The sequence below is a fragment of the Enhydra lutris genome, unplaced genomic scaffold (genome assembly GCF_002288905.1).
Source record: "Enhydra lutris kenyoni isolate GAN:26980312 unplaced genomic scaffold, ASM228890v2 scaffoldscaffold6, whole genome shotgun sequence".
Classification (NCBI taxonomy): Eukaryota; Metazoa; Chordata; class Mammalia; order Carnivora; family Mustelidae; genus Enhydra; species Enhydra lutris.
In genome coordinates, this window is record NW_019154090.1 from 48,154,551 (window position 1) to 48,175,629 (window position 21,079).

Consider the following 21,079-nt stretch of genomic DNA (forward strand, 5'->3'; position numbering starts at 1 on the left):
GCTCCACAATGACCACTCAAATCACGTGCGTGGCTGCAGACTCCCGGGACCCTACACGGTGCGCTGAAGCAAGGTGAGAGGTGGGGACTGTGGCTCTTGGGCCGGGGCCAACTCTGGCGGCGACCCCGCGGGAAGAATGCCCGCCGAGCACCCCGCCCCTAGCCAACCCCGTCCTGCAGCACGTGGGAGTGCTTTGTCCGCCACCGGCCAGTCTCAGGACCCACGCGGAATGCCAGCTCCTTCCCGATGCCGGCCGGCATCGTAGATCCTCCCCTTCTTCGAGTGGCGGACAACGTACCGGACTATGTGTAGCACCCAGACTACAAGTGCCACGGGCAGGTAACCGAAGACAGGCCCGAAAGTGACCACTCACCCCTCCCCCACTCACGTGACCACCTGGGGCTGGCCCGGCTCCGCCCCCGCCGCGCCAAGAACAGCCACGGAACCGCCTTCGTTGTCTTCTGCGCAGGCGCAAACCGTGACTCGCGGCTGGTGACGCAATCCAGCGTGGACTTGGGCTCCAAGCATCTGTCGAATCACATAACTCTGCCCGAACAGCCTCCGCAGTCGGACGTGCGCGCGCAGCCCCCACCCCTAGACACGGGAGAGGCGGGGCCGTCTGGGGGCGGGGCGGGCCCGCGGCGGCCAATCGGCGGCGCCGCGCTGTTGTCCCGCCCCGCCCAGCCAGCCGTCGGTCCCCGGGGGCCTGGTCCGGTGGACGCGCGGTAGCTGCGGCGGCGGCGGCAACGCCGGCTGGGAGGTGAGTGTGCGGCCCACGGGCCGTCGGGGCTTTTCGCCCCAGCCGCTGCCTCCCGACTTCTCCGGGCTTGGCGAGCGGGCCGGCCGCGCGTGCCTTCCCGGAGAAGCGGCGGACCTCGGGGGTGCAGGAGCCTCGGGCGGCCCGGGGTCGGGGTCCAGGCCCGATCTCGCGGGCGCCCTGGATGCCGGCGGCCCAGCAGGCACCGGATCCGTTTGCAGAGGGAGCGTGTGTCCCTTGGAGGTGTGTGGGTCGGAAGGGCCGAGGGGGCGGGGGCGTGCGCCATCCTAGCGAGAAGCCGACCGGACTCGGCCGGGAGGGATTCCCGCACCCTCCTTAGTGCGGAGGAGCCGCGGAGAACGGCCGGCGGGAGGGAGATGCTGGGGGCAGAGGTGCGGCCGGGCGCCAGCCAATTACAGTGGGAGATGCAGCTGTCACCCAGGCCAGAGGATTCCTGTCGCCATGATCACTGTCTTCCCTTCCTGTGTTCAGACAGGATGGGAAATCGTACTCAGCAACCACTTTATTGATTGACTCAGAAATCTCTGTCCGCCGCCTGTAGGTTCGCACGTCTGCTTGAGGGCCGGGTTGGCAGAGGTTTGGGGCGGTGGAGGGCTACTGGTGAGGATGGGCATCAGATTGAGAAAGCCTTCTGCAGCCATTTCTCCGGCGCTGGGGCTGAAATCAGGGATGGTCCTTGTCCTAGTGTACCGCCCCTTCCCTGCCTTACCCATTTGGGCTTGGTGGGCGTTCTCAGTTGACTGTGGAGAGTCTTCAGGTAACTGTTCAGGCCTCCTGGCTTGTTACGGTTGAACTCTTAACCTTCTAGTTAAGGTTGAACTCTCAGAGGGCAGTCTTTTTCGTGTTTTGGGGTGACTGGTGGTTGTAGGAAGTCAGCTGTAGCCCCAGGTCTTGGAAACAGTATCACTGGTGGGACTGGAAAACTGGGTAGAGGTGAGGATGGTTTTCCAGGAAAGATGAAGACAAGTTCTGCCCTAGACATGTTGAGTCTGAGGCAACATCTAAGATCTGGCTGAAGGGTGATAGAAGGAGGACGGGTACTTTGGACAGGGCTGGAGATTTAGGAGCAAAACCATACTGTAGATTCTACAAATGAAGGTAGATTCTAGAGCATAGGGTTGGGGTGCATCTTGAGAAAGCACATAGGGAGTCTGAGGAAAGAGTAGTTCCAGTAAAGAAGTGACCTATGCTGGTGTAGGGGGCCATGGAAGCCAGGGGAAGGAGACCTTGGAGTGGGGAATGAAATCTGCAGTTTCCAGTCATGGAAAGATCTAGGGAGGAAAAGCAGCTCTTTGCATTTGGCACTGCTTAGGTGAGGGTATGCTGAGCAGTTTCAGTGTGAGTCTGGAGTCCCTGGCTCAAGCCCCAGCCCAACCACTTAATCTTGTCAGTTCCTCTTCTGTGAAATGGGGAAGGTAATAGCGATAATAGCACCTAGGCCTCGTGTATGGGAAGCCAGTAGCAAGTAGCTTACAAGCCTCAGGTGAAGCTGTAAGCACTTGACATGTTTGTACTCACTGGAGCCTCATGGGCTCTGCCATCTTTCTACAGAGGAGCAGACTGTGGTTCAGAGAAATTAAGTTACTTGTTCAAGGTAGCACAGCTCGTGAAATTATTCTCCTAGAGTAACAATAATTCAATTATGAGGTGTCTAGGGGTGCTGGAAATGGCCATGGATTATGGACTGTTTTTCTTTTTTTATCAAGTTTTCCTTGTGGAAAGTAGTTATAGTTGGTTGTTTTCTTTTATTAAGATTTTATTAATTTGTCAGAGAGAGAGCATGCGCCTGTGTACAAGCAGGGGGAGCAGTAGGCAGAGGGAGAAGCAGGCTCCCCACTGTGAGAGGAGTGGGATGCAGGGCTTGATCCCAGGACTCTGGGATCATGACCTGAGTTGAAGGCAGGCATTTAACCAACTGAGCCACCCAGGCTTCCAAGTTGGTTGTTTTCTTTCTTATTTTTATTTTATTTCATTTTATTTTTATTTTTTTATGAGAGAGAGAGCACCAGTATGGGAAGGGGCAGAGGGAGAGGGATAAGCAGACTCCAATGTGGGACTCCATCCCAGGACACTGAGATCATGACCCCAGCCAAAGACAGTCAACCAGCTGAGCCACCTAGTCTCCCCAAGTTGGTTGTTTTCAAAGGCAGACATGATCCTCTAAGGTTTGGTGGCCATGTGTTTTAATTATTTGATTTCCTGGTCAAAGAGCTAGACATTATTGTTGCTGTAAATTCTATTATGGTTTTGAGGTGTGTCTATAAGCAAGTTAGGAAATGATCTAGATAAGCAGATTACTGCTGTAATATATTTCATTAAGTATGACTTTGGTTAATTATGTTTCTCATTGGGAGAAATCATAGTAATTTTTTTTTTTTTTTTTTTTTTTTTTGTGCAAATACTACCTTAAGGTAGAGGGTGCATTAGGACTTCACTTTAGAACTCACTAAGAAGTAGTGTGATTTATCTCTTTAGATGAGGAAATCTAGGTTTTGGTTGTTAATCAGTTGATATCCTTTAGAGAACTGAAATAATCCTGATTTTTAATCCTTTTACTTTGGTGTTTGCTCAGGCATGAATAATTCTTGTTTCTGTTTTCAGAGCTGTCATACGAAAGAAGAAACATGGAAAGTGGTGCAGTTCTGCTGGAATCCAAATCCTCACCATTCAACCTTCTGCATGAAATGCATCAGCTACGCCTTCTTGGTCACCTGTGTGATGTGACTGTCAGCGTGGAGTACCAGGGCGTCCGTGAAGAGTTCATGGCTCATAAGGCGGTGTTGGCAGCCACCAGCAAATTCTTTAAGGAGATGTTCCTTAATGAGAAGACTGTGGATGGTACGAGGACTAACGTCTATCTAAATGAAGTACAAGTTGTTGACTTTGCCTCATTTCTCGAGTTTGTGTACACTGCAAAGGTACAGGTAGAAGAAGATCGGGTGCAGCGAATGCTGGAAATGGCTGAGAAACTAAAATGTCTGGACTTATCAGAGACTTGTTTTCAGTTGAAGAAACAGATGTTAGAATCTGTACTTCTGGAGTTGCAGAACTTCTCTGAGTCTCAGGAGGCAGAAGGGAGCAGTGGCTCCCAAGCTGCTGTTGCTCCTGACCCCAGGGCAAGTTCCCCCGGGGACAGTCCTCTCACTAATGGCCTTGGGGATTCCTCAGATCCCCTAGTAGAGACAATCAGCAATGGCGTGTTGCCAGATATGCCCCTGAAGAAGTCCAAGGAGAAACCTGACAAGAAAAAAGATGCAATCAAGCCTCCCTACCCCAAAATCAGAAGGGCCAGTGGAAGGCTGGCTGGAAGAAAGGTGTTTGTGGAAATTCCTAAAAAGAAATACACAAGAAGGCTTCGAGAGCAGCAGAAAAGTGCCGAGGACGACATGGGGGACTGCCGAAGCCCCGAGGACCCCAACCCAGAGGCCATGGGAGCAGAGGTGGAGCCCGTCACAAAGCGTGAGGAGGGCGGAATGGTAGTGGAGGCGGCCCAGGAGCTGCCAAAAGCAGGCAGCAGGGAGGACGCAGGCCGCGTGGAGGAGGATGACGACGAGGAGGAGGAGGGTGAGAAGAGGAAGAGCAACTTCAAGTGCACTATCTGTGAAAAAGCCTTTCTGTATGAGAAGAGCTTCCTGAAACATATCCGGCACCACCACGGGGTGGCCACTGAGGTGGTTCATCGCTGTGACACATGCGGCCAGACCTTTGCCAACCGCTGCAACCTCAAGAGCCACCAGCGCCATGTGCACAGCAGCGAGCGCCACTTCCCATGCGACCTGTGCGGCAAGAAGTTCAAGCGGAAGAAGGACGTCAAGCGGCATGTGGTGCAGGTGCACGAGGGTGGTGGCGAGCGCCACCAGTGCCAGCAGTGCGGCAAGGGCCTGAGCTCCAAGACGGCGCTGCGGCTGCATGAGCGGACGCACACGGGTCACAAGCCATATGGCTGCACCGAGTGCGAGGCCAAGTTCTCGCAGCCCTCGGCGCTGAAGACCCACATGAGGTAGGGCCGGGGCCACCGGCCAGAGCCACTGCGAGGGTGCTCTTTGCCTGCCATGCGGCCTGTTTGTGTTCTGAGGATGGGGTTGGGGAGAGATCGAGCTTGTTCTAGGGTTTGACCAATGTGGCTATGTCTGCAGATGTTCCACTTCTTAATTTGTGGCCTCTAGAAATTGGGGGTCTGCTTTGGGACGTCTGTGAATTCTCTTCCTTGGTGCAGATGTCTCTTCTTTATTCAGCCTTCCTACAGGCCCTGGGCTGATGGCTATCCCCCTCACCCTATGCCCAGTGCCAGCACAGAAGCCTGGACATGGAACCCAGGCCCTGCCAGTCTTGTCGCACGGCCACTGCAGGCCAGGCTTTCCCAATCCCAGGGTAGCCTCTGGAGCTTACCGTGCCTGCCATTCTTATACTTGAGGGCCAGTTGGGCTAATGACCTTCATTTCTCTTTTCCTGACTCTTTATTTAGAACTTGGACCTGTGACCAGCTGGTTCCACGGTCCCATTGAAGATCTCAGTGAGAGGACTCTTAGGGCTTTAGGACCCTCCTCTGGTTGTAGGCGTTCGTTTTTGGGTCTTGGAAAGTGCCACTGGTTAGTCTAACCTTCAGAATGAGGACAGTGTTTTCTGTTCATAATTTTTGACCTGCAGGTGGAGTACACTGGTTTTTAAATAGGTTTCCTTCCAGTGCTGACTGTTTATGCTTGAAATCCAGAGAAGCAGTTTCTCCTCTTTTCTAGACCTGCCATCGTCAGGCTGGGGCGTCTTTGGGGTGGTAGCATGGTGTTCATTATCTTTTTACTCTGTGATCAGTTAAAACCTTGACATAGGAAGTGCGCAGTGAGTCGTGGTTGATGGCTGCTTCATACTAGTTGTGAAACTCAAATGCTGATGCACATTCCTTAGAAACCAGCTTTTTTCAGCATTTTGAGAACCATTCTTTCTGGACTACTCACGTCATCTTAGGAATCATTGGTAACAGTTTTGAATACACGGAGCTTGGTCAGCCGTAGTCCCCAAGGTGTTTGTGGTCAATTACTCTGATGAGGAAGCTTTGCAAATACTGCATGGTACTATTCAGTGGTGAAGAGAGGGAGCAAAGGCGAGTGTCTGCAGGCCCGGGCCCTGCAGCGTCCCCTGGGGAAGCACAGCAGCCAGCTGGCCTCCAGCAGAAACGAACTTGGGGATGGAGGTCATGGGCCTGTGTACTTCCCCTTCAGCAGTTCTCATTTGGTCTCTTGGAATAACCGTCTTTGCAGGCTAGAGTGGAAATTGTATTGCAAAGTGAGCTTTGAGATACATCCTAAGTTACCATCTGAATGTTGTACTTTCAGAATTCATACAGGGGAAAAACCTTTTGTCTGTGATGAATGTGGTGCAAGATTCACTCAGAACCACATGCTGATTTATCATAAAAGGTGTCACACAGGTAAATACTCAATGCTGTTGTGATTGAATGTCTTTCTAGCTGTAGAAGAAACTGCCATTTAATTTAGAAGTTGGCATCTGCTAAAGTGGTGCAGGCTAAGGCCATGATATAGCTTTTCCATCTCGAAAGTGAGCAAAAACAAATAACTCAAATATGCCCATGGCTCTCTGGTGCTGGCGTGCTCGTGGTGGCAGCCGTGCACACTGGGCAGTAGGAGCTGACACGTGAGTCTTACGCATCAAGAGGTATGAAACAGTTCCTACTGTTCTAGCCCCAAATTCCGTTTCCAGGAATCTGTCTTAAAGCAATTATCCAAAATATGGGAAAAGCTATATGCTCTCATCCCCCTTCTTGCTCTCCCTAATAACAGAGCATTGGAAACAGCCTGATGGTCCAACCACAAGGAAGTGGTTCTCAGCACCTGATGGAGCCACTCCCAGGGCTGTGAATGTTATGAAAAACACCTGTGCTTGGATATGGATTGGAAAATGTACAGTTGTGCACACAACTAATTCCAGTTACATTGAAAACCTGCACATAGAAGACTAGATGAAAATAAATTGCTATATAATGTATTAGGTGGTGGGATTATCTCATTTCTATTTTTCAAAATTTTGTGATGTGATTTTATTATGTGAGGGAGAAAATTCAAGTTGACTCTATTCAAATTGAGCACAGCCATCCTGAGGTTCAGAACCTTGTTGTATAGGATGTAGAATCTAACTGTCGTACACTGCTGTTATCATACTGATCCACTTCTTTCTTACTTGCATTTAAAAATTTTTATCTCTAAAGACTGCCATATGAGCCTCAAGTTCAAATGCAGGCAAAGCAGAGCTGAGGCGTTTAATGATGGGAATTACTGACACCCTGAATAAAAATTGGTGCCTAATGGAAGATTGGGGATGGAGGTGAGGTCAGGTCACACTGAAGCATTAAGTGAGCACCAGTCAGTTGATGAAAATATTAATGTATTTAGGGTCTTTAAAAGCCAGTATTTTTATTTTGATGTTTGTAAAGTCAGGGGCACACCTAATGATCAGATGAGTCTGATTTGTGGGATTAAAAGACTGAAACTATGCAACGTGAAGTGGAAACATTTTTCTCCTGTTCTGTAAACCAGCCCAGGTTGGTTGGAGTTGCTGCCCCAGAACAGTGGTGCATATGTATCCATGTAAACTTCCTCTCCTCTCAGGGGACACTTTGGTCCTGATAAAGTGCCACACCAGTGCTGCTTGGAAAAATCCAACAACTCCCCCAAACAAGTCGTAATATTAATTTCTTGTTTGGAATGACTAAGTTTACAAAATGTGGGCCGACTAATGATCTAATTCTAGGCTAGTGGAACCCTTTTTAGGATTCCCAAGGATATTTTACCTGAACTTGCAGGAAGTAGCAGGCATCCTACACGAACAGATGTTTTAGGACAGTTTCAATGTGAAGATGTCACGTGCTGTGACTTCATGTGTTCTAGAGTGTGGGCCAGCTTGTCGAGGGTTCTGGTGCTTGTAGCATTTCTAACTTTCTGTCTCACCTTTTCATGTAGGTGAAAGACCTTTCATGTGTGAAACATGTGGCAAGAGTTTTGCTTCTAAGGAGTATTTAAAACATCACAATAGAATCCATACTGGATCCAAACCCTTTAAATGTGAAGTTTGTTTCAGGACTTTTGCCCAGCGGAATTCACTCTACCAGCACATTAAAGTCCATACAGGTATGGCTGGCATGTCTCTAGGGAAGGGAGTTCCTTCCCTAATGTAGCAAGGATAATGTCCCAAAAGTTTTATGTTTACTAGAAAACTATTTAGAATTTAGCGTTGTTTTGTGTGTCATATAGCATTTTTAAATTTCTGAGTTTCTAGTTTCTGGCTCTCACAAACTGGAAAGGTAGGAGTGTTTGGATGTGGATGTGGATATGTGGACTTTTTAACACTTTCAGATTAGAATTCGGAGTAATGGTCCAGATATATTAGTGTACACACACACAAATTCAGTTATTATGGGACTTGGAATTTTATATTCCATTACTGTGGAAAACAGGTGAAGTTCTGTAGATGTAGTGCCTGCTTTTGGCTTTGGCCCTTATGGTAAACCCCCAAAAGTTTAGCATAAACTCCTGATGTCACAGGAGTAGATTTGTACCTGTCAGTTGACTCTTGAGTTGTTCCCAGCATAGCCTTCCGACTGCTGCTTTCCAGTGGTCTAGCAGCATGATTCCAGAGCATACCAGAATTCAACACAGTAGGCCGGAGAGATCAACCAGTGACTTTCTTCTCTTCCCATCTCAGGGGAACGTCCTTATTGCTGTGACCAGTGTGGGAAGCAGTTCACCCAGCTCAACGCTCTCCAGCGTCACCATCGCATCCACACGGGGGAGAAGCCATTCATGTGTAACGCGTGCGGGCGGACATTCACGGACAAGTCCACCCTCCGGCGGCATACCTCGGTAAGCAGCAGCGCAGTTTCTGCATGACAAATCGCTGGTCCCAGGTGCATGTAACTCTAGACAGAAATGCCGGCCATCATTCCATAGGGTGGTTGTAGAAGAAGACAGTGGGCCTTTCCTTTTCAGGTTTTCTCTGCAGGGAGCACATTCACAGTGTGAACGAAGAACTGAGTCTTGGGTCCCCAAGAGCACAGTCTATGACATGTGCTTCTTAACAGTGACAGTGGTGGTAGAGAAATAGTTGGCCATTAGTGGAAGGGTATTTTGCCGTGGTGGAAACTAAATTGAAGTTGAAAAGAGACCATTGTTGTAAAAGATGTTCTTGTTCAGAGACACGTTGTGACTTCTGTTTTGTGTTTGATTTGTAGATACATGATAAGAATACTCCATGGAAGTCTTTCCTTGTTATTGTAGATGGCTCGCCCAAGAACGATGACACGCACAAGACTGAGCAGCCGGATGAAGAATATACGTCATCCAAACTTTCGGATAAATTGCTGTCTTTTGCAGAAAATGGCCATTTTCACAACCTCGCCACAGTCCAAGGCAGTGTATCCACGGTGCATGAGAACAGTTCTGCAGACCCAGCCTGCAAGTCGGACGATTGCGTGGTGTCTCAGGACACACTGCTGGCCACCACCATCAGTGAGCTCAGCGAGCTGACTCCACAGGCAGACACGATGCCAACACAGCTTCACTCGCTGACCAACATGGAATGAGAGCTTTGGTGCCTGCCAGGCAGATCCTACGCTGCGTCTCCGCATGTGTGATTGCTGTATGCAGGTTCACGTCAGGGGCTAAGACGAAGAACTGTCTGCGAGCAGAGTGGGCAAGAATACCTTCTGCACATTTTCCTGAATCTCTGCTAACTTGCACGTCTTTATCAAAGCATTTTTAGAGCTTCCCCTTAAAAAAATCCCAGTCTGCATGATCTCAGCTATGCTTGATCGACAAAGCAGTTAACATGACCTCACTGGATCCTGGTGCAGGTCATATGCATAACACTTTTCCTGATGTGTAGGAAGTTTGGACAACTATGGAACTGTAGAATACAGAGCCCTGGCCCAGCTCATGAAGTTAATGTTAGTGATCTCCCTGGTCTCTCAGCCTGCCTTACCCCTCTGTGTGGGTTTAGTTCCCTGATGATTTTAAGCTATTTTTCTACCAAGCTGAAATAAAACTGGGACCATGTATTTTCATGCTCTTTGCTGTTGAACTGAAGCAAGTCGATTTGCTTGGGGACCCTTGAGTTGGGACTGAAGAAATGGATGGTTGCATTCATCCTCTTCCACCTCCTGTCTGTAGGCACTAAAAAAGGAATGACAAATTGAACACTTGAAAAATGGCTTTCTGTAATCTGTACTCACAGCACATTCACAGCTAGGAAGTTGGCCATAGAGTAACTGCCATAGAGTAACTGCTGAAATGAAGTGTGGCTGTTGGGTTTCATTCTTAAAGTCTGATTAGGTAAAAGCTGTCCTACCAAAGATTCTAGCAGCAAATGGTGTAGTGTTTTTGCAGAAGTGTAAAAAGTGAAGAGGCTTTAGAACACTTGAAACACTGTGGAGTCCTTTTATTCACAAGTAGCAATGAGGTGATCTGGCAAATCTTAGAACACAGAGTATTAGTATTTTTGGCTAGGTTTTCCTGACTTAACTCTGTGACTTTTAGAAATGCAGAATTTCTCTTTTATGTATCAAGAGCTTGAAACAGGCGAGTAGTTCCCTCACATTTCTTTCATTGGGAACATGTGAGCACATAAGCAGAAGGGACCAAAACCCTTGGAACTTTTCTTTGATTATGCCTTAAGAGTGGATTGTGAAGAACCAGGAACTTTGCCTTCAGTGCTCCTGTGGCTGGCTCATGCTGGCCTTCTGCTTAAAATGAATTTTGCAGTGAAGTTAATTCTTTATTTGCTAAGCCTGATTCTTGGTTCCAGTGGCTTGGGTGTGTGGCCGCATGCTAAGTGCTTTGACTCACATGTAACCCTAAACATAATAATTTAAAGAGAGAACCCGAAGAATTTTTTTGTTCACTAGTTGTTTTCCTTATATTTTAATTTATTAAACTTGCTGTGAAAACATGTTCACTTTCTAAGAGAAAGGTACTTTATCCTAAGTTCCAGGATAAAGATACAGCTGTACCATGCCAGAAACTAATGTGGGAAGACTCTCCCTAAATGCTTATTTTGTTTTAACTTGTAACATGTTAAGTAAATACTAAAACCACTCTAAGATGTTTTAGGTGCTGATAACATGTTTCACACTTGCTCTTGAAGATGGCAGTACTGAATTTTCAGTGATGACAGTGTATCCTGGTTGTGTTTACAGAACAGCAACAGTGAAACTGTCACACAAGCATTTTACTTTTGGTAAGAATGAGCCTGCCCAGCTGATGTACTGTTTCATGGAATAAAGTCATCTTAATGGAAGGAATTTAAATAATAGATTATTTTGTTACCTACTGGAAGAATTTTTGTCTTGAATTTGTTTCTTTAGAATTCTACAAAAAAATCGTTTAATGTGTTAATAAATGTTTGCTTTCTAAAATGTTTTGCAAATCTGAAGTTTATTTCCACTGTTAGAATCTAGGCTCTGTAGAAATAAGATTCTTAACTGGAACAAGTATAATTCTCTTCCATTTCATGGGCAATGAAATATAAAATCAGGGTCTGTAGTCCTAGGATTGTCTATGTAACTGGACTACATATGGACTCCAGATGTGAAAGCCTGGTGGTGAGGGACTCTGGCCTCCTGTAAGGGACGGCTGACCACCTGTGCAGTTGGTGCTGGGATGCAGAGAGGCCTTTTCAGTGTGATGTGACAGGCTTCGTCACAGCTGTGTCTCCAACTAGACCCATTTCTGTCCTTACCAGGAAAGTAAGGCCGCACCCAAGAGCAGAGAAATGCAAAAACCCTGCAGAAAACCCAGCACAGAGGGATTTGTGGGGTGTCATGATTTCTCTTAATCCAAGTACAGTCTTGCTGAGAGAAAACAAGGCTGCCGTCTGAGTATATGGGTCCCAAAAGTGTGATCAGAAAGTGCCCAAAGTGCTGGTGCTGTTCCTCCCACAGCATCATGAAAGGCAACGGTGATTTAGTGCCTTCCAAACATTTTGTGGGAAATGCTCGCAGCACAAAGTCTAAAGCACTCTGCCACCTTTGATTTTACCCAAATTTGTTGTACAGAATTTGAAGAAAGCCATGTTGTGGTGGTGGTGGGTAGAGAAGACCTTTATACTAACTGACTTTAAGAGAAATATGGTTTTGCTATATGTGATAATCCAAACCAACAAATCTGAGAGTAAGTTTTAATTCTAACCTATTCAATTTTATACCTTGCCACACCAGGGCAAGGGCAATTTTTGGAGACCAAATGAGTGCTTGTCTCTTAACTAATAAACTTGGTGGTGGTCATGTTACTTGAAGTAACAATATTATTTTGGTGGGAAGTATGAGGCCCGAGATACTCTTACAAAGAGAGGCATTCACTTGTACCAAGTGGCCTCAAATAACCAAGCAGGCTATAAACATGGCTTTGAAGGCCATCTGGCGTAACATCCTAGTTGAGCCCTGGAAAGCACCCGCTTACCTCTGCCAATCTGTATGAGGACCCTTACCATAGCTGACAAAACCAGGTTTTTAAACCACCATGGTGGCTTCCATTAGGAAAGGATTCTAAGAGACATCTGAATGACACAGATCAACTCAGAATGCCTAGACTGGAACAGCCTGTTCTACCATTCATTTTTTAAAATTTGCTTTGGAATATCTTTAAATTGTTGTGAACATACTGATGGACCTGACCACTGTTCTCAGAGGGGAGGAGCCGGCCTACACTAGCCCCTACCCCCAACCACATCCCCCTCCCCAGAACTTGAGTCCCAAGTGGCCTGTGGCTCGACCTGCCTCAGGGACATGTCACCCCCCAAGACATCCTGCAGAGTGACATGAATACCCACACTATGAACAGACTTGAGGGGCTTCAGGGTTCCTCACTGTCCCACCCACACCTAACAGTTTTCTCGAAACCCATCCTCCTTGCACCTGGCAGGTGACTGTGGCCTAAAGGATGCCAGCAAAAGTCCTTGCCAGGTGTGGCCAGAATGGACAACACCATGTGAACCCAGGGACTGCAACTACAGGCTAGAACCAGGGCTTCCACATAAACCCTCTGCTAGCAGATCTGCTACAGTGCCTTGCATTTTCAAGTGATGGAGGTTTTGAGGTAGCTAAACTGTTTGGATGGATATTCGAAGAGCCCAGCAAATATTAATATCCATTGCATTAAACCTTAATGGGAACTCCTTCAAGGAAAGGAAGCTACTCTTGATTTGTATAAATTTACATAGGAAAGACCCATCAAAATACTCATAATTTCCACTTTATTTTCTGTACAGGGTGACATAAAACATACATATTCTTTCTGCTAAGGTAGAGTGATCGTCACATGGTTAGTTTTCATAACATAATCCTCCACCCGAGAACACGAGGGAGGAGACCCCGCAGTGCCCGACACAGCACTGCGCAGGCGGGAGCCTGCTCCAGGCCACAGCTCACACTGCAGGCAGGCAGGTTGCAGGTGCCATGCTGTGCTGCCGGGTCCCCTGAAGGAAGCCACAGAAGTTGCATTTGGACATTTTAAATGCACAGTATCAGAGAAAATAAATGCACACACTTTGGTTACAGGGATGTCATCACACACTGTCACAACTGTGCAAAAATACTGTTTTCAAATCATTAAATAAAAAAGGAACTCACACAACTATAAAAATGTTGCCACAAAAAGCAAAGCTTTCCTGTAAGAAATTTTAACTGACTCTGACTATGATCTAACTCCAGATTTGATAAAATACAAGAACCGGAACATAAATGGTCATTATATTTTATTCATAAAGTACATTCTGTAACTCCTGAAAACCTAACTTGGGCCTCATGGTACTATCCTATGTTGACGGGACATTTCAAAAGTTTGGATAATGTTAATGGACTTTCTTCTCATTCTCTTATCTTCTGGCAGTTCTGTTCTAGCCATTACAAGTATCTTTACTTTTTTCATGTGAAATATTAAAAACAAAAAATTCTTAACCCAGCCACTGATCCCAGTGTTTATTTTAAGACAAACAAGCAACTCTCCAACTGACATAACAAAACGGTACCAGTATTGTTTTTACAAACCACACCTCTTTCTCAGACAGGGGTCTGACGGGACCATGTTGAAAGCTAAAGGAATCCTAAGAGAAACCATTTGGTTCTTACTTTAAGTGGTCACATCAGAAGGTCCTTTTAACAAGTGAAAACAAACCTTGCACACTAGTAATGAAACAAGCATCCTGGCAGGCTAGGATTTAAATGCTCTCCAGATGAGAGACTTACAGTCTGAGGACACAGATAACAAAAGCACCCTCCTTCCCATACCTCACTTTTCCAAAAGTGCATTTGGCTGGTTGTGGAACAGATGAGGCATAGGGACCCACACTCTGCTCTAATCATTTCTTCATAAGAGATTCTGACAGGAAGTGAAAAAGTACCAAAAGGGCTGCATTCCAAATTGTACTATAAGTGATAGCCAACTTTCTTCTAAGAATCCCAGACCTTTAAAGGAAGGAACATTCATCAGATCCCAGGGCGAAAGGCTAGAGTGTCCACATCTTCTGGTCCATTCAGCCCACCCTGTGACCTCTCTGACCTTCCTCTCCAGCAGGCTATGTTGGCATAGGCGACCCCACAACCACAGCTAGGAAATCCACAGTGACCCGAAGGACAGCCTCTAATACCAGGCGTCAACTGGCCCTATCCAGCTACTTTCTCCCTCATCTCAGCCCAACCTGCTCACCAGACCCTTGCCTTCCTCCATACTCAGCCCTTTTTGTGGCGTACCCTCTACTTCCGCCCAAGAAAAGCCTACCAATCCTAGTGGAGGGACATCCAAAAATGAAAACACCCTTCAAATGCCAGTTTCCATCTGACCTAACATGGGAAATTTCACTATTTGTCTTTAATGATAGCAGCATAATTTTAGAAAGACCTACAAGCTAGGACTGGCAAAGAAATACACATCAAACTTAAGTCAGTTAAGCATAAAAATACAGAGAAGATTCAGAAAACAAGACCATGTCTAAAGCACAGTATCAGCATGTTAAATTCATAAATCAATAGAGCAAATATTATGTAAACCAAAATGACAACTAAATTCAAACATTCAAGCCAAAATGACTCCACTAGCTGAGAAGAAAATCAATTTTCCTCAGAAGCTCGTTGCCCTTCTTCCCCAACTGGACACATGGTAAACCTCTGTACCGTATTTATACCACCTAACCCATCACGTTTAATTAAAAGGTAAAATTAATGACCTGGTCTCTCTGTGGCCTTGACGAGGATTCACATGGTAGTGGCACACCAGGCATCATCTCAACGTGGACAAGTGTATGAACGTGAAAGTAAACAAAAGGACATGCCTTTCAAATCACTTTTATGTGAATATAAAGGGTTCCACCCCAACTAAAAGTGGGAACTATCTCCAGGAAAAGGAAAAACTGTTTTGTACAGATCTCTAGTGTGTGAAGGAGTATAAATCCATCAGACTCACCCTGACATTGGCCCACACACATCAGCAAGCCCTGCCAGGAAGGTCCCTTTTCTCACAATGTTAAGTAAGTGATGCTGGCAGAGCCCAGCTGTTCTGAATTTTCGCATGCATGTTAGCAAACACAACAATATAAAAAGCAAACAAATGGTCACTAGCACCATCAAAAGAATCACAAGAACAACAAAAACCATTTCTAGTAAGTGAAGCCATAAAGCTCATTCCTAACAACCATCCTGAACTAAACATGTAAACTTAGAGAATACATCCAGGTGCGAATTTGTGGAAAGTATGCAAAGCATCTATTACAATGATTAGGCTGGGTACTCCAGTCTAAGAAAATGACATAAAAATACACGAGAAAGTTAAACACAGGCTCTGCTGATATCAAAACAACAGGAATAAGATTCTGAAGTAGTTCTCAGAAAACTCTGGGTCTCTGACAAACATGAAATAGCCCATTGCACCCACAATATGCACAGGAGCTTCCCAGCCGTCCACTTCACGAAGACACAAACACAGGGAGCTTAAACACACAGATGGTTTGGCCCATGTGCAACAGAATTAAGCCATTTAATGGGCATCCTGTAAAGATCATGTGGCCCTAACATGAAACTAAAGAGGAGTCAGCTGCATGCCACAAAGACATAAATGTTCACTTCAGGTCTCCGTCTCCTTCTCCATCCCCTTGGATGGACTTTTTGATACGAAGCAACATGGTCGTGAGCCACTGATCCAAGCGAGATATTGAGTCAAATTCCTTCACCTAGTTTAAAAAAAAAAGGGGGGGGGGGACAGGAATTAGTCTATGGAATATAATCAAAACACAAAAAAACCCACCCCAAGCTATTTAAACATTACTAAGTGATAATCCTCCAATTTTCTTCATTTAAATCCTTCATTCTAGTTTATAAATTTTCTTCATGAAAAATGGTTTGTTTATATCATTCATTCCAGTTTATAACTCTCTTCATTAAAATGGCTTGTGTGTTCTGTGACTATTTTGATGGAGGTAGTGACAAGTTCCTGTACTTTTTAAACCGCTCTATGTACTAACATGCTGAGCTCCTAACTGCCTTTTTAACTGGAAGAGCATACTTAATGTGACAAGGGAAATGAAACCTCGTATAAGAACGGAACATGGAAAATGCATGGTGTTCTAATATTCACTGAACATGAATCAGCGTACTTGCAGAGACAGGACATGTGGAAGTGGAATCTCTTTAACTCATTTCAGTGCATTACCAGAGAGTGATATTTCAATAGGATTCAAATGGTTTGGTAGCCAAAGTGAAATGGGAAAACATTCCTTTCCACTATTGTGTCAAAGCCACGAGTAAATTAATGGAGGATACCGAGCAATCTGCTTAATTATAAACATAAGATGGCAAATATGGGAAAACAGAAAACTAATGAGTATATAAAAAATCTTCCATTTCTTTTATGCCAAGAATATACCAAATTCTGTTTTTTATATTTCAAGCTGTATTTAACAGATTTTACTTTATACTTATTTATGGATCAGATTATTTTCAAAAGAAAACATTCAAACAGCAAATTTTAACAGTATGTGATAGTCTCTTAAATTTGCCTCCCAGCTAAATTCAACAGGCTAATGGAATTAAGTAATTGCAAAGGTTTGTGGGACATATAAAACATAGCCTTTGGGAAATACAACTTAGGTATATTGGAAAAATCTTCAAATAAACGTTCAGCACTCATACAATGAAAAGATGTTTCTAAACTTCTGAGAATGTACTACATTGCAAATGCATTACTTACTGCTTCAGTGTAAGCTTCACTGTTCTGTTCTTCATGAGCTTCTAGAAGTTTCTGGTAGTGTAAGCATGAAAAAATTAGTTTGGTAGGCTAAAATGTTCCACCTATGAATAGATACTTTAAATACAGAAATAGCCTTAGTATCACATTAACTGATGTTGCCAAACACCTTACAGAATAGAGGAAATTCTCAAATATAAGCCACAAGTTACACCAAGTCAGGAATCTAGTTTTTGTGCTAACATTTCTGAGTTGCTTGGTTTAGAACACAATGCTTATGTCTTTGACTCTGCTGGCATCTGAGACCTATTCTACAAAAGCAGGAGAGTACCAGTACTCCTCAGAGAATTAGAGTTTCATTTTAAACCTGATCCCACCTGACAGCAAAGGGTGTTTTTCTTCTTCAAAGCTGTGGTGTTACTTACTTTCAATAACTTACATTCCCTTGAATCAGTAAATGCTGGAAACATCTCTTCATATTTCTCAAGAGCAAGCTGAAAGAGAAAAGCCACTCATTAATGCCCCACTCACTGAATCAGGAAATAAAGCCCTTTCTACCTGAACATCTTACTACTTCAGTTAAGATTTATCTGCAGCCTATTTAAATGTATAAGAAGTATGCTGTTAAACTCAACATCAAAATCAACACAGGAAACCTTGTTCAGTTTGAATTACTAACTTCAGTTAAGAATAAATTTCTAAACCAGTTTTTCTGAATTAGGTTGCTGTAGAGAAGACAACTTGGACCAAATCTAATTTGTAAAAACTCATAAACCAGGTTTCTGTGACCATTCACTACATAAAGAAGCCCTTCCTTAACAGATTCCACATAAATACCACTCTGCTTAAGGCTGGAGGGAAGGACACCTTTCCTCTCAGCAGCTTTACTTCCGTAGTCCAAGCCCCAGACACAACGACAGTCCAAGTCTCTGCCTCCTGTCTCCCCAGTCCATGTTCCCACATAATTTTGGAGTTTAAAACAAAGGATATTATTCCACTTTTATTGTCTCACCCGTTCGCCCCCTAATTTCTTTTTCTTTTTTTTTAAGATAGATTTATTTGTTTGAGAGAGACAGAGAGAGCGCGAAAGAGCGAGCATGAGCAGGAGGGGCAGAGAATCTCCAGTAGACTCCCCACTGAGCAGGAGCCTGACACAGGTCTGGATCCCAGGACCCTGAGATCACGACCTGAGCTGAAACCAAGAGTCTTGATGCTTAACCAACTGTGCCACCCAAGTGCCCCAACCCCCTAATTTCTTTAAAGCAAACTACTGAAAGGAACACAGCTACCACTTCGGCAGCAGTTTCAAGATTACAGCTAGGATGCACAGCGTAGTATAACTGTTATTATTATTATTATTATTATTAATGCATGCAGCTTGGTCTTGCTATAACCAAGATCACCCAACAAAGCATATCATGAATGACAGAAGGCCTGAGGCGAGTTCTCATGGGTAAAAGTGCAGCGGAAACTGGCGCTGTGGGACTCCTTACCTTGGCATTCAGCTCATCTACTATGAAGTGACAAAGGGCTGCTTTAAAGAAGTAGTCCTTTGCACTGTACTTCAACAACGGATTATCCATGGTGTTTGCCCCAACCTAGGCACAGAAAGCAGAATAGATTTCAAAGGTTTGCTTTTTTATAGTAGGCAAACTGATCCTTACCTGCCTTTTAGAAAATATATATATCTTACATCAGTTTTGCTATGAATATATTTTTTTAACCCAGTATCACACACTAGAAAATTTTACTATATAAGAAACAGTATTTGATACATAATGTGCTAACATGTTAAAAATGACCCAGAAGACTTCTACTTCCAGGAAGATGGAAAAGACATTATTTTTCTCTATCCCTCCTGCTAAGAGCAACTGAGAGCCCCAGTCACTTTATATAAAATCAACAAAAGGAGACTGAAAAGTAGAGACAAGATAGCAGACCAGCTAGGGTCCTTGAGACACACAGAAAATATAGCAGGGAGTTCTCTGGGTTTTTTTCCTTTCACCTATCCCCAACTTGAAATAGAAAAAGCCAGCAATTCATAAATGCCACACTAGATGCAGGAGGAAAGAAGCAAAGAAAGAAAGAAAAAAAAAGAATATTCAGAAGTTTGCTTTCTCTAGCGGAAGGACCTGGAAAAGGGCAACCTAACAAGCCAAGTAAATTATGCATTTACTACCTAACAAGTTGTTAGGTAGTAAATACCTAACAAGTTGTTAGGTAGTAAATACCTAACAAGTTTAGGTAATTACTGCTCACTCTAGCCAAACGCCATAGAACACTATGGTCCCTACCCCTACTTACTTTGGTAAAGACCCTAGATGGAGCTGAGATGTCAATGCTTTTGAGACTGCAATTGTGGAGGAACCCCAAAACCCTGCCAAAGTGCTTTCACGAAGGCCCAGAAGGAAGCCATGTCTTCATCCCTGCCAGCTTGTAATGGCCCATCCTCCTTCATGCCTGCTGCAAGGCAATGGAGACTATGTTGGGAGCCTGGGCCTTGCCTCCACCCAGTAGGAATGAGACATCATCTCTAATCCCCCAGCAGTTATGGTTTCAGAAGAGGCCTAGTGTAGGATTAAGACTTCTATCACCATTTGGCAATAATGAGAACAATCCCAATGTGGTGTTGGTGGAGAGCAAGCAAGGGTGGGAATGGCCACCCCCAACCAGGAGTGAAGTAACACGCCCCTTCTTCTGCCAGAGCAGGGTCACAGAAAACCAGCTGAAGGAGAAGGTTTATTTATTTTAAGGAGAGAGAAAGAGAGCATGAGCAGGAGGGGCAGAAGGAGAGGTAGAGAAACTCTCAAGCAGACACCATGCTGAGCACAAAGGCTAACAACAGGACTTGATCTCATGACCATAAGATCATGACCTGAGTCAAAACCAAGAGTCAGACGCTTAACCAACTGTACCACCTAGGCACCCCTGAGAGAAGGTTTAAACATGATCCGGTCCAGCTGTCATAGTAGCTCACAACAGTAAGAAACGAGATCTTAAGCTAAATGAAAACCAAGAGATGATAGCTCTGAGGTAACAGAAATGTTAAGATTATACAACAAAGATTTTAAAGGAGCCCTCAAAAAAAAAAAAAAATGCTTCAATAAGCGATTATAAAAATGCTTAAAACTAAATAAAAAACAGAAAGCATCAACAAAGAAAAAAGAAATTTCCAGCAAAAAAAAAATCCCATAAGATATAAAGAAGAAACAGATACTTCAGAACTGAAAAGCTCAATAACTTCATAAAAAGTGGATAGGCTCAACATCAGAATAGACAGGAGAGGAAATAATCAGTGAACTAATGACAGAACACTAGAAACTACTCAGTCTGAATAACAGAGAGCAGACAACAGACTGAAAAAAAAATGAACAGAGCATCATCAGAGACCTATATGACTATAAAATAAGGTCTAACATTCAAGTTGTCTAAGTCTTGGGAGGAGAGGACAGAGAGAAGGGAAGAAAGAGTACTTGAAGAAATAATGGCTGAAAACTTCCTAAATTTGGCAAAAAAAAAAAAACATAGAACCTACAGATTGAAGTAGTGAATCATCCAAACTGGATGAAAGCAAAGACACCCAAACCAAGTCACATAAACTTCTCAAAAACTGATGCTAAGGAAAAAACTTTAAAAATGGCCAGAAAGGGGCACTTGGGTGGCTCAGTCGTTAAGTGTCTGCCTTTGGCTCAGATTGTGATCCCAGGGTCCTGGGATTAAGCCCAGCATCAGGCTCCCTGCTCATCAGGAGGCCTGCTTCTCTCTCTCCCCCTCCCCCTGCATGTGTTCCCTCTCTTGCTGTGTCTCTATCAAATAAATAAATAAAATCTTAAAAAAATAGAATAAATACAATCAGCATTAAAAAAAAAAAAAAGTGGCTAGAAAAGAAAACAATACCTCACTTACAGGAGAAAAATAACTTGAATGAAAGCAGACTTCTCATCAGAAACCACGGAGGCCCTAAGTGGCACATCTTTCAAGTGCTAAAAGGAAAGAATTATCAACCCAGAACTATATACCCCAGAAAAACGTGCTTCAGGAATCAAGGGGAAATCAAAACATTCCC

The 21,079-nt window shown here is 44.6% G+C and overlaps 2 protein-coding genes across 8 annotated transcripts in view; one reads left to right on the forward strand and one right to left on the reverse strand.

Annotated features, from left to right (window-relative positions):
* LOC111141484 (GDNF inducible zinc finger protein 1) overlaps positions 1-11,198 on the forward strand; it is a 37,329-nt gene extending 26,131 nt beyond the window's left edge. For 4 of the 6 annotated variants that reach the window (XM_022494072.1, XM_022494073.1, XM_022494074.1 and 1 more), the window contains 5 exons: positions 3,380-4,778; positions 6,109-6,203; positions 7,750-7,917; positions 8,492-8,649; positions 9,018-11,198. In XM_022494072.1, the coding sequence (XP_022349780.1) occupies positions 3,403-4,778; positions 6,109-6,203; positions 7,750-7,917; positions 8,492-8,649; positions 9,018-9,368 (2,148 nt within the window). In that variant the 5' untranslated portion in view covers positions 3,380-3,402 and the 3' untranslated portion in view covers positions 9,369-11,198. Of the gene's footprint in view, positions 1-702; positions 761-3,379; positions 4,779-6,108; positions 6,204-7,749; positions 7,918-8,491; positions 8,650-9,017 lie in introns of those variants that run through there. The other 2 variants (XM_022494071.1, XM_022494077.1) reach the window with 2 other exon arrangements.
* Positions 11,199-13,025: 1,827 nt separating this feature from the next.
* Positions 13,026-21,079, reverse strand: part of LOC111141518 (NSF attachment protein beta) — a 45,957-nt gene continuing 37,903 nt past the window's right edge. For both annotated transcript variants that reach the window (XM_022494128.1, XM_022494127.1), the window contains exons 8-11: positions 18,507-18,611; positions 17,439-17,507; positions 17,017-17,067; positions 13,026-16,000 (exon numbers count right to left, since the gene is read on the reverse strand). In XM_022494128.1, coding sequence (XP_022349836.1) covers positions 15,890-16,000; positions 17,017-17,067; positions 17,439-17,507; positions 18,507-18,611 — 336 coding nt within the window. In that variant the 3' untranslated portion in view covers positions 13,026-15,889. The remainder of the gene's footprint in view (positions 16,001-17,016; positions 17,068-17,438; positions 17,508-18,506; positions 18,612-21,079) is intronic.